The sequence below is a fragment of the Dama dama genome, chromosome 29 (genome assembly GCF_033118175.1).
Source record: "Dama dama isolate Ldn47 chromosome 29, ASM3311817v1, whole genome shotgun sequence".
Lineage (NCBI taxonomy): Eukaryota > Metazoa > Chordata > Mammalia > Artiodactyla > Cervidae > Dama > Dama dama.
In genome coordinates this window covers 67,869,991-67,882,749 of record NC_083709.1, presented here as the reverse complement: position 1 = coordinate 67,882,749, position 12,759 = coordinate 67,869,991, and the positions used below count along the sequence as shown (strand labels likewise).

At 56.2% G+C, this 12,759-nt stretch overlaps 1 protein-coding gene across 1 annotated transcript; it reads right to left on the bottom strand.

Annotated features, from left to right (window-relative positions):
* Positions 1-64: 64 nt before the first annotated feature.
* GRHPR (glyoxylate and hydroxypyruvate reductase) lies at positions 65-8,971 on the bottom strand. Its single transcript, XM_061132882.1, has 9 exons — positions 8,841-8,971; positions 6,821-6,951; positions 6,388-6,460; positions 5,723-5,839; positions 4,599-4,687; positions 3,450-3,554; positions 2,531-2,666; positions 1,886-2,016; positions 65-403 (listed from the first exon to the last, which is right to left on the bottom strand). The coding sequence occupies exons 1-9, from the start codon at positions 8,921-8,923 to the stop codon at positions 282-284; spliced, it is 987 nt and encodes a 328-aa protein (XP_060988865.1). The 5' UTR covers positions 8,924-8,971; the 3' UTR covers positions 65-281.
* Between the last annotated feature and the right edge of the window lie 3,788 nt (positions 8,972-12,759).

The following is a 12,759-nucleotide window of genomic DNA, read 5'->3' as shown; positions in this document are numbered from 1 at the left end:
AGGCCCTGGCTTGGGAAGGCCAAGCAGACGCTCTTGTTGTTTCTCCCCGTTACATGCCCAGACGTCTCTCCGAGAATTATTTAATAGAATTACACACTCGGGGCTCGGAGGCTTCCAACCACAAAAGTGCAGCACATGTGTTAGCACCAGTCTTCCCTCTGCAGAGAGGGTACAGATCAGACTTTCTCCTCTGGCTCCCAGCCTGTGGGTCCAATCAGCCAGGGCGTGTCTGACAGAATCCCAGGGCCACTTGCTTTCTGGCCCCCCGAGTCCCCGTGTGGCTACAGCTTGAGCTCACTGGGCATCGGCTCCCCTCGCAGGCCAGCCAGCAGGTTGTCAGCCGCCAGCACAGACATGACGTTTCGGGTTCTGTGGGTGGCACTGCCGATGTGTGGCAGGATCACTGGAGAGGAGAGGAAGGACGGGAAATGAGAAGGGCAGTTTCAGAGCCATATGTCGGGCTGGGTGGGGTCTGCCAGGAAAAAGAACAAGGAGGACCCCCCTCACTTCTATTTGCCTTCCTTCCTGTCTCAAAGCACTCCTCTCCCCGGGCCACCAAACCCAGATGCAAGGGTGACAGATATGCATCCTGAACACGAGTGTCAGGGTCAGAAGGGGTCCCGGAGCCTCTCCAGACCCGCCCTTCAAATACCAGACAGTGACACCAGGTGCCACTTTACCTGCTCGTCCACACCGTAGGCCCCTCCCTGAAGGCCCCAGGCCCCTGATCTCCCGAAACAAGCAGATAAGAGGCTGGACTGCAGAGCAAGTGGGGTCAATGGTCCCCAGAGAGTGCCTTTTGAAAGCAGTCCCCAGGGCATGGTGCTGAGCGCCAGGCCTCGGGAATGGGAGTTTTCCCAGCTCTGGGCAACAGCCTGGCGGTCACAGCCAGTGCTCCCTTCACACAGGCACAGGGTGGGGACGGTAGTGCCTCCAAGGGCTGTGATAACAGGAGCAGTCACGGAGGGGAGGCAGCCACAGGCCTTCTCTTTGGTTTTCCATTCCAGAGGGTGAGCAAAGGGCAGGACTGGCCCAGACGGCCCGCGGCCCTAACAGTTATGTATTAGTCTGGAGACCGAAACCAGACCAGCTACCTGAATAGAGAGAACGTAATATAAAGAATTGTCAACTCAGCACAGAATTGTTAACAGTAACTGAGGAAGCTAAAGAATAACTGTGAGTACGTGGTTCTCACAGTGCTCCCAGGCCGAGTAGCAGCCACGTGCGAGATGTCAGACACACCGTCAGGCCCCGCCCGGGACCTACTGAGGCAGATGCCCGTGGGGCCGGAACCATGCATTTGGTCAGTCCCTCCAGGGGCACTAATGTATCACCACGGTGGCGATGCCAAACCTCCCCTGGGGCTAGGGAACAGGGGAGAGGAGTGAAGTGAAGTGAAGTGAAAGTCGCTCAGTCATGTCCGACTCTCTACGACCCCATGGACTATACAGTCCATGGAATTCTCCAGGCCAGAATCCTGGAGTGGGGACCCTTTAACTTCTCCAGAGGATCTTCCCAACCCAGGTCTCCCGCATTGCAGGAGGATTCTTTACTAGCTGAGCCGAAAGAGAAGCCCAACAATACTGGAGTGGGTAGCCTATCCCTTTCTCCAGTGGATCTTCCTGACCCAGGCATCGGAACAGGGTCTCCTGCATTGCAGGCGGATTCTTTACCAACTGAGCTAGAGGGGGTGGGGTGGTTAGAACTTAGAAGACTGAGGGGGGGCCTTCGGAGCAGTGCCTCTGCCTCTGATGACTGTGGCTTGTGGCTCTGAGGGGCACGGTGCCTAACCCGAGTGTTTGGGAGAACTGCCACTGACTTCATCAGCCGCGGTGGGAAAGAACCACCACTGGGAGAAGTGTTGCTGGCCAAGGGCGGTTCTTACCACAGTTCTTCAGGCTCAGGAGAGGGTGGTTAGTAGGCAGCGGTTCCGGGGTCGTCACGTCCAGTCCGGCAGCTGCGATCTGGCCGCTGGCCAGGGCCTGGTAGAGGTGATCCTGGTCTACCACTTCTCCCCTGGGGATGACGGTGGGTGTCCTGAGGCACTGTTAACACTAGGAAGGGACTGGAGTGGCTGAGAGGGGAGGTCTGCCCCCGTAACACACTTAGTGGACTAGAGGCACCCTGTGCACATTTGGAGGACCCAAGACAACCTGGGGTTTGGGTCTGTCTTTCCAGAAGTGTATGAGTCCAAGCTCACTGACAAACCCAGGCCCAGGGCCATGAAGGCTGGCCTCTAACGGGCTGTAAAGTCTGTCAAGTCCAACCCTTTGGGGTTAGAGGAACAAAATTACCTAATTTGCTGCTATGGTGCCTTCACTTCCTGAGCAAGGTCAAGGTACTGCTGGGAACCAGACCAGGCCCTGCTCTGAGCAGCTGGGACGTGCTCTGGGGAGCTCACTGTCCTTCTGAGGTGAGTGGTTGATTGGTTTATGGAGAGCAGTAGACTCAGCCTGAGTCTCATCGACAGCCCATGGGGGTCACAACAGCAGGGGCAGCCCCTCTCCAGGCTCGCCCAGTGACCCGATACCTGCTGATGTTGATAAACACGGCTGTCTTCTTCATCCACTGGAAGAAGTCCTTGTTGCAGAGCCCCCTGGTCGCCGGTGTCAAGGAGCAGGCCACGACGATGAAATCGGACTCGGCGGCCAGCTCGGGGGTGGACACTGGGGGAGCGCAGGGCTCCATCAGATGCTGTGCCCGGGTAAGGACAGCAAGAGGCTGGGGAGCCTGATCCCTCCCTCCCTCCTCCCACAGTGAGACTCCCAAGATGCTTCCTGACAGCGGTGTCTCCACCTGGACAACTCAAGTCAATGGCCACTCACAGGATCCCAATGTGTCACATCCTTCAGGCAGCCCCCTGCTCGAAAGGCGGGGAAACTGAGGCCAGAGAGGAGCAGAAGCTTATTCAGGGTCACACAGCGGGGATCCAGGCCACACTGCTTTCACCTCTTTCAAGAAGGCCTAATGTGCCAACAGGCTGGAGTGGTTGAAATCTGGCTTGCCTTCTGCTCACCCCGCTGTGCGCCTGCCAGGGGGCTGGATTCACCCAGATGCAAGGCTGAGGGTCAGCGCTCACCAGTTTACTAGGGAAACTATGAGTGAAGGTTCCCAGCAGTTCCTTACATGTATCATCCTTACATGCACCAATTCCTTACACGGTGTCACCATCTCTACCGCTCTAGGTACGTGGACCACAGTGAGGAGGGACCTGGCAGGACGGGAGACCCGGAGTCTCTAACACGAGGGGACTCGGTGTGGCCAGGCTGAGTCCCTGCGCTCCCCGAACGGGCCTCTGCATGCAGGGCAGGGAAGTCAGACAAAGCCTAAGGGACATCACAGGCCTTGTAGAGCGCCTGCACTCTGCCCCAAAGTGCTGCCATCACAGCGAACATGGAGAACCGCCTGGCCAAGCACAAGGGCCCTGCGGAAATCCAGGTTTTACTTACCAAACTCTGCCTGGAATTCTGCTGCTTCCTGAGGCCTGGGCTGGCGCCCTGTGTAGAGAAATCTCTGGACACCGAATGGTTTCAGACGCCGAGCTATGGCCTGGCCTGGCGGCAAGGAGTCAAGAGTCAGCGCTTGTTCCCAAGCCCCCAGACGGCGAGGGCAGGAACAGCGCCCAGTGGTTCCAGGGAGGGGGAGCCCCTGGGGGGAGGGCTGGGGGGCAAGGTCCTTTCCTCCGTTAGCTAATCCTGCCACAGGGCACCCAGCCGCACCACCCCACACTGCCCTCAGCTCAGGGGTCCATCCTTCAGCGACCACAGCTCCTGTGTGGCTGTGACTGGCCTGTGCTGTCCTCAGTGGTCTGGCCATCTTGAGGGCCACTTCTAACCTTCCCTGAGCACTGGACAGACCTGGCAGCCCAAGAGAGGTCTGACCACCCGGCCCCCTGCCTCCTCTGGACCCTCTGCTTCTGTTAATGCAGCCACAGGCCCCAGATGACTTTTTGATGGCACTGCCAACTCGCCCCACCTCTAACACCTTTCCACGTACACTGCTGCCAAGACGGGCTTGGGCAGCTGGATTTTCTGACTCAGAACATGCCCCAAAGCTGCTGGGTTCCTCCAAGCAGCTCCCTAGTGTGGGAGGCAGGGCTGCCAGCTAGCCAGACAAGTTATGCCCACTTCCCACCCTCGCCCTCGCCTCTGCTCCAGGCAGGATGCCAGACTTCTCCAGTGCTGGGGCCACTGGAAGAAAAATAGCTCTGCCCTGCCTCAGAATCACAGGTAAGCTCTGTCCACTGGACCCTCTGGTTTCTGTGTTAAGGCTTCAGGAGTCAAATGCCTTCTAGAAAGCAGGCCTCGGGGAGCAGGGCTCCCCAACCCCTCAGCCATCACTGCTTCATCTGCTCTGTACGGAGCTATAATCATAAAGAACCCTGGCAATAATGACTCGCATCTATCACCTAGTGACTTCTTAAGGAACTCATTTTATTTTTTGGCCTATCTTTTACGATGCTGTCTCTTCTTGCTGAAGATATCCCTACTGCACACAGGTATCCTTCCCAAAGGATTGTCAACATCCAGACACAGGGTGCTGGAGATTCTAACCAAGACATGTGAGCCAGGAAGCCAAACGGGTGGACGGAGCCTCACCTATGCGCCCCAGGCCAACGATGCCGACGGTGCTCTGTGAGAGGCCATGGCCACACATCCACAGGGGTTTCCATGAGGTCCAGCCACCGCTGCAGGGAGGGAGAGGGGGCGGGTGAGAGGCCCTGGCTCTGGGCAAAGATGAGGGCTGCTGCACAGACCCCACATTCCCAGGCAAGGGCTGTGGTCCAAGGGCAGGCCCCACCCTTCAGTTAAGGATGGAGGGGACCACTGGGGACACAGAATCTGAGGGCTGGAAAGCTGCTTAGGTGTTCTCCTCCCTTTCTGCAGACAGGGAAGCTGAGATCAGAAAGGGCGACTTGTGTGAGGTCACACAGCCAGGGCAGAGCAGCAGGTTGCAAACCTGGAACGTGGGATTCCCAAACCAGTGTTCTCAATGCTCCAGGGAAAACACAGGCCCACCCCGCTGCCCTGGACTGACGGAACACAGCCTATCTTGAGTCACCTCCGATGAAGGGGCCAACTCCCTGGGCAGGAGGGTGGGAGGGACACTCAGCACTGTGCCTACTCAGCCCCACGCAGCCTCGGCCCTGCCACACCCCCACCATGAAGCCCCTCTCCCGGTCCGCACTCTCTGAGCGCCTGCACCCACATGCCTCCTGGCCTCGGCTCGGGTCAGTCCCCTCCACCTTGGGTGCTTTCCCCGATTCTGGATGTACAGCCCACATCTCGATCCGAAACTCCCAGGTCAAATTTTTTAAATTTTCAGATTTTAGAAAGGGGGTCAAGTATATATGCTGTACTCCACATAAAACACTCGACAACATCTGGGGTGGCACCTGTATCAAGCCCGTCAGTGTATCTGCAGCAACAGGAAACAACCTTCAGTCTTCAGAGCCTTTTGGGTCCACATGACGGCAGACAGGGCCCTTTGAGGATGCCCACCGGCTACTTCTTCTGCAAAGCCTTCCCTGAGCCACACTGCACCCCTGCAATTTCCCTTCATGCCCTGTCTCAGCTCTGCTCTGCACTTTAGTATCTCGCCTGGATCTGTCTCCCTCATTAGCTGGGGCACAGCTGGGGGTGGGATCAGCTCTGGGCCAGGGGTGGCTCTGAGTGCTCAAGTGCCGAGCTGAGCCAACGTCCCCCCCGGGGCGTTCACTCACTTCTTCACCTCCTCGATGGCCTCCGGCAGCCGGCGACACGTGGTAAGCAGCAGGGAGACGGCAAGCTCGGCCGTGGCGTCAGTCAGGACACCCGGAGTGTAGCCCACACGGATCCCACTGTGAACCAGAGAGCTGGTGGTAACAATGGCTTCAAGCACCTTCCCAATTTCTACTGCTGGGACCCTGCTGTGATGCGGCTCTGCGCCTTCTGTGCTGCCTGTTGGGAAGCTCAGAGCTGTAAGTGGGCCCCCAGGAACAGCCAGCCCTCAATCCCCTCTTGACCATCTCCCGTTCTGAGAAGGATATAAGATGGAAGATCAGGCTCCAATGGGTGGCGCTCCAGTAACTATGATTACTTAATCTTTGTGAATTTCCTCATCTAAAGAGGGAAATAATAATACCTGCCTTTTCTACTTGAAGGGGTTGATGTGAGGGTCAAAAAAAAAAAAAGAGTGAATGAGAAAGGATATTACCTGGACATTGTTACCCACTGTTTCTGACTGCTTCTTAACTGACCTGTGCACACATGGGCAGATTTTATCACTGGCTACCTTACATTTTCAACAAATGGTCAAGGGATATGAAGAAAAAACAAATAGATACTCGGCTCCTCTTTTTCCCTCTCTGGTAGTCACCCTTCACTCCAGAGCCCAGGTTGCACTTACCGCTTCTTGATTTCATCCAAAGCCAAGTGGTCGACACCCACAGACATTGTGCTAATGACTTTGAGATTAGCTCCTGTTGGGCAGAAAAAGCCTTATTTGTATCTCTCATCATGGGATTCAAGGCCTTCCCACATACATAGACGGGTCCAGAAAAGGGAGGGCCCTACTAAACGTCATAAACCAAGCCTGAACAGAGCTGGACAAGGGCCCAGGGCCCTGGCTCTCCTCCACGCCATGGTCTTTGCTCTCTTAGGGCCTCCCTCCGGGGACTCAGAGCCAGCAGAGAGGGGCAAAGTGTGTGCCACGTGGAGCTGTGGTCTAGGACCACAGTGAACGCCCTCCGAGCCCGCAGAGCCCACTGAAGACCTGCTCGGGAACCAGCAGCAGCAGCCCAAGACAGCCGGGGCCCTCCCCGCCTGCCCAGCGGACGCACCTGCGGCGTCCAGGAGCTCCTTGTCCACGCGGTCAGAGAGGAGGCAGAACAGGCCGTGGGCCCCGGCCACCCCCCGCTCCAGGGCCTCTCTGGGGACGGGCTCGTCAGAGTCCCACTGCTCCACCTCACAGCTGCAGACAAAGGAGAGACCGCTCAGAAGTGGGGGAGCCCACAGGTGCCCACAGGCCCCCAAAGCCCTCAGACCGCACCACAGACCCTGTCAGTGGGAAACTGCCTTCTGCTTGCCCTGGCCTCAAGCTGCCTGGGGCTGGCTGAGGGGAGTCAAGGTCAGGTGTGGGCGGCCTCAGAACTGTCCTGAGAGGGTGGCTGAAGGGTGAAGGCGGTCACGGAGCAGAGCTCTCCAACAAGGACTGAAAAGGGCCTAAGCTGAAAGGAGAAAGTCACGGGGACCATTCTCAGCTCAACACAAGAAGAGCTTTCTTCTTTCTCCCCCACAGGAGGCCTCGCAGGCAACGAGCTCCCGGGCCAGGCTGCCTATTGCCAAGGCCAAGTGGGGGGCGCTGGCAGCACCGGGCTCGGATCCCTCATCCAGTTGTACATCCTCCCCTCTGAGTCATGAAGGGAGCAACTATTGTTTTTGACTTTGTACACATGCTGCGCTCTGCTCAGTCGCTCAGTCGTGTCCGACTCTGCGACCCCAGGGACTGTAGCCCACCAGGCTTTTCTGTCCGTGGGGATTCTCCACACAAGAATACTGGAGTGGGTTGCCATGCCCTCCTCCAGGGGATCTTCCCAACCCAGGGATCGAACCCAGGTCTCCCGCATTGCACGTGGATTCTTTACCGTCTGAGCCATGGACAAGACCAAAGCAGTTCAACATGGAGGAGTTTCAGGGGGCGCTTCCGGAGGGGCAGGTGGGCCCCAGGCATGTTTCCCAGCAGTGCTGCCCAGCCTCCGGCCCTTGACATTTAATTCAGTGCAGCCAAAACGTCTGGAAAATCTACACGCGCAGGACACAGAGCTGCTGGCACTTTCCAAAACTCCCTGCCCAGGCACCGGCCTCCTCTCGGCCTCCTTCCCTGGACAGCGGCCCAGCGCTGCGGCAGTGTGAGCGCCGCTCCTAGAGTTCTTGTCTTTGCCCTGCCCTCTGCCCCTCGATGCCTAGTACACTGCAAGTCTTCAGCGCAAGTTTTACTGCACTGAGCAAAAGAAACAAATCTCATTTCCCCCTGGCACTTGTTTCTAAGGCTGGGTCCACCTTCTCCTCGCCTGAGCTGGGACGTGAAAACCTGCATACTGCAGTGCTCAGACTGCGGCAGAGCAGATCTCTAATCCCAGCTGTGCCACCAATAGAGGCTGGCGAAGGTACCTGACCTCTCCCAGTTTCTCGGTCAAGTGGGAATCACAGCACTGATTTCACAGTGTTTAAGAATTAAGAGTTTACTCATAAGAAGCACTTGGCAAGGTGCAGAGTTCAGTTTAAGAAGTGCTACCAGAGGCCCACTGCTAACCGTCCAAAGGGACCAGATCAGTGACTGCCAAGGCCCCTGACCCGTCCAAGTGACCTCAGAGGGTGAAGGATTAACAGCCTGGACCTTGAGACATGGGCAGTCTCCCCTCTCCCCACGCCCATGACTGGGGAAGCCTCCAGCCTTCACCCCACCCCCACTGCAAGTGCCACGGGAACTGCGGGTCCCAGCGGCACAGCAACGGGCCTGGAGAAAGCTTGGCCCCTGAGGACTTTCTCTAAGGTTCCCCAGACTCCAAGACCTTTCCAGCCAGGCACGGGTTCGAAAGTTCGGCGAAGGCCCAAGAGCAGGATGCCGGTTCTCTCTGGCCCCCCGGACCGCTGTGTCCTCCCCACCAAAAAGAAGTGGGTGGCGGGAGGCCGCCCCCCGGCCCGCCCGGAGACGCTGAGTCACCCCGCGTGCAGGCTGCCCGAGGTCTCGGAGCGGTGCCCCGGGCTCCGCAACCCCTTCCCGCGACGCCACCCGCGGAACGCGCGCCCGGAGGGAGGGGACTCGGCGCGCGGAGCGGTCCGGGGGCGCCGGGCTCTTACTCTGCGGCCCGGGCGAGCGCGGCGCTGCCCTCGGGGGGAATCCTGCGCGTGATGAACACCTTCATGACTCTCACTGGCCTCATTGACCCCGCAGCCGCCGGATATTGGGCCCGGACGGGGCGGGCCGGAAAGGGGGCGGACCCCAGGAGGGGCGGAGCCGGAGCAGGCGGGGCGAGGGTGTGGATTGGCTCCGGAGCGGGGGACTCCGGCTCCGAGTGTGCGCCTTGTGCATTTCTGTTCGTGTGATCAAACCTTAATGAAACAGACTGGCTCTGGAGCTGGTGGCAGGCTCGTGCCCTTGGCTCCCAGGGCCTACCTCTGAGTGCTCACTGCCCCAGAGCCTCCGGTCGGTCTTAGGGGTTGGGATGGGTAAAGCGGCAGCCACGGGAGAGTCCTGTGTGAATGTGCGTGGGTGCCCGTAAAGGTGCCGACAGCCGTGAGGATGCTGCCTGCGCTGGGGGAGAAGGGTGTGGCCTGCGCTGGGGGAGAAGGGTGTGGTCAGGGGTCATCCCCGTTCCCAGGGTCTGCTGCGCCTTGACCATCTTCTCTAGGTCTGTTCCATCATGGTCACAGTGTTCCCGGCCGCGGTCTTTGGCCACACAGGCTGGACTCTGAGCCCGGCCTGTTGTGCAAACACAGGCGCCTGGACCAGGGCAGTCTGAATCCCAGAGTGACCTCCTTAATACTTGGTGCAGTTTCCCATAGGAAGCCCACAGTTGAAAGCCACCCAATTTGGTGGACACCTGCTGACTGGCCGGAAGCAGGTCAGGCATAGGGCCAGGGCCAAGATGCTGGAGCCATGCAGGGTCATGGGGTCATGGGCAGAGCCTGGGGTCCCAGTCAGGTGGACAGGGTCTGACTCCCAGCTCTGTCAGTTACCAGCACTGTAGTCTTGGTCGGTTCACAGCCTCCTCCTGAGGCTGTTTCTTCAGCTTCAAATGGGGGGATGAGCACTTACCTGAGTGTTACCGTGATCATTAAGCAGGCAACACTTGCATGGGCCCTGGGCCATGTTTGGTAGTCACCAAGCACCGAGGCCATGAGAGAGGTGAGGAGTTCAGGCTCCGGAGCCAGACTGCCTGGGTTTAAATCGCAGCTCTGTGACCCACTAAGGACAAGTCTTCACCTTGTACGTGCCTCAGTTTCCTCATCTGCAAAATAGGTGTAATAGTACTTACCTCCCTCGTGGCTTGTTGAGAGGCTAACTATGTACAGTCCTCACAAGCAGCAGGTCTGTTGGGCTGCACCCCTCAGGCCTACAAGCCTTGTAGTCGTCCAGCTTCGAAACTGAAGAAAGAGCCTGGAGACAGAGATATCAGTGGCTTATTGACAGGGGATCATACACAGAGGGTCCTGGAGCCACACCTTGCCAAACAGATGCTGGCAGGACGTTGCAACAGTCTTTACTACCCCAGGGAGAAGGGTATATTTACAGGAGGGAATTGGCATCAGGTGGGCTCATCGGTTACCAAGGGCTAATTAAGCCCTCTAATTAAGAGATTGGATAGTCATGTGAGTGAAGCAGGGACCAGTCAAGCAGCAGATATACAAAGAACAAGAGAATAGCCACTGTGAATGGCCTAACCATACAAGGTAACACATGTCACGGGTGCTTAATAAATAGTAACACATTCAAGGAACCCCATACCCCAGCGATAGCTGCTGGCCAGAGGTGCAAATGCTGAGTAAACAAGTGAGCGGGGCCCAGACCTGTCCCTCAGCTCTGCCGGCTTCATCTCTACCACAGGCTGTTCACGTACTTGCTCCCAGACTTGGGAGCTTCTAGAAGGCAAAAGCCCTACCTGTTGGTCTCTTCTCTGTGGATGTTAATCTGAATCCAATCTGCCTCCTCAAGTCCCACATAGGAAGGAGAGACAGGCCCAGAGAGGTGACATCTCCAGCCTGAGTTCACACAGAAGCCGCTGAAGGGGCCAGAGCTGGACCCTGGGGTCACCTGGGTCCCTGGACCGTGCTCTGTCCTGCCATCTCCCCCTGTACTTAACGTATCAATGTCTTACCCACAGACTGCGATCTGCGGTGCTAGGCCACCTCGAGGACAATTTGTGAAATACCTCAAACATTGAAACACGGTGTTTTTCTTTCCTCAGGCCAGGGCTTCTGGCCTTGTGGCTCCAGCATCCGTTAATCAGTGGTGATACCCGGGTCCAGCTCCTCCCTCACACTGGGACAGGCAAGGACACCGAGCAAGTCTGGCCACCAGAGGCAGGAGGGGCTGTGACATGTCAGTGGGCCCCTCCTCCAAGGCAAAGCACCCAGCAGGTGCTCAGTAAGGGTTACCGGATGGTGGCTAGGGATCCAGGGGATGGGGCCAACTGAGGGCCCAGGAGATGAAGCAATTGGGAGAGGATGGATCCGAACTGGAGGGGGATCCGGGGTTACCTGACCTGAGCTTCATGGGTTGCTGTTCTTGTTTAGTCGCTCAGTCGTGTCCCACTCTTTTCTGACCCCATGGACCACAGCTCATCAGGCTCCCCTGTCCATGGGGGCCTCCCAGGCAGGAACACTGGAGTGGGATGCCATTTCCTTCTCCAGGGGATCTTCCCCATCCAGGATCAAACCCAGGTCTCCTGCATTGGCAGGTGGATTCTTTACATTGAGCCACCGGGGAAGCCCCTGGGGACCATGGAGGTGGTGGACTCACTCCTCAGAGTCAAGTTTCCCTGCACCCCTGTCTGTCCTCTTCACCTAGTGTACCAACTTCAGCTGTTAACCCCTCCTCCATCCTTCAGGGTTCAGGAAGGCATTCTGGCAAGCAGAGCCTTCACTGACTGAGTTCACTCTGCACTGCTGTGTCTCTCCCAGGCTTCAAGGGTGAAACAAACTAACAGGCAGCTAAGATTCATGGAGCCCTTAGTAAGTTCCAGCAGCCTGGGAGATACCTGGGTGGGGTTTCAGGGCCTGAGGGTACTGAGGGTCTGGGGGTCAGGGCCACACCTCCAGCAGGGGGATGGAAGTTTGGGACATGAAAAAATTCAAAATGACAGTAAGAAAGGAGGTTTTTGTGGAGCTTTTATAAATTCACTTTTGCATTTGAATCTTGAATACATTTGGAGTATTTTGTGTTTACAGTTTGAGGGGGGGTTCTCCTTAATGTTTTTCCAAAGGATCAGCCAATTATTCAAGTACTATTTTTAAATGAGTATTTTTCTCTAGTTTTGGAATAGAGAATACTGGGTTGACCAAAAATTTCATTTGGGTTTTTCCATAACATCTTACAGGAAAAGCCAAACAAACATTTTGGCCAACCCAATAAATGCAAGATACACATCCCCAAAGGTATACAGGGTATAATGTGAAAACTGCCTATTCCTGGCCTGCCCCCACCACTCAGATCATCTCCAAAGAGGCAGTCACACCTTTCCAGAGATGTTTAATGCATACAGGAATATGCATATAATTTTCAGATAAATGGTAGCAAATACCCTCTGCCTCACCCCGTTTGTTTTCACTGAGCAGCGTATCCTAGAGAGTGTTGCAGATCCAGACACATGGAGGCGCTTCATTCTTTTTATGGATGTGGACTGTTTCACTGTAGGAGTGAACTGCCATGAACAGTCCTCCTCTAATGGACATTTAGGGCGCTTCCGTCTTTACTGTTACAGTGCCACCACAAAGAGCCTTTCATAAATGTCGTTTTGCGGGTGTGTAAATACATCTGTAAGATAAATTCCTAGAAGGAGAAGTGCTGGGTCAAAAAACATGTGCGCTGTAAATTCTGATAGATACCGATAACATACTTTTCAGAGAAGTTGTTCAGTTTACGCTCCTATCAGTAACATATGAAAGCACCTATTTCTTCAGTGTATTATTGTTTTTAATGGTATCTTATTGTAATTTTAATTTACAGTTCTCTTTTGAGCCAAGTTAAGCACTTTTCATACATTTAAGAGCCATTTCC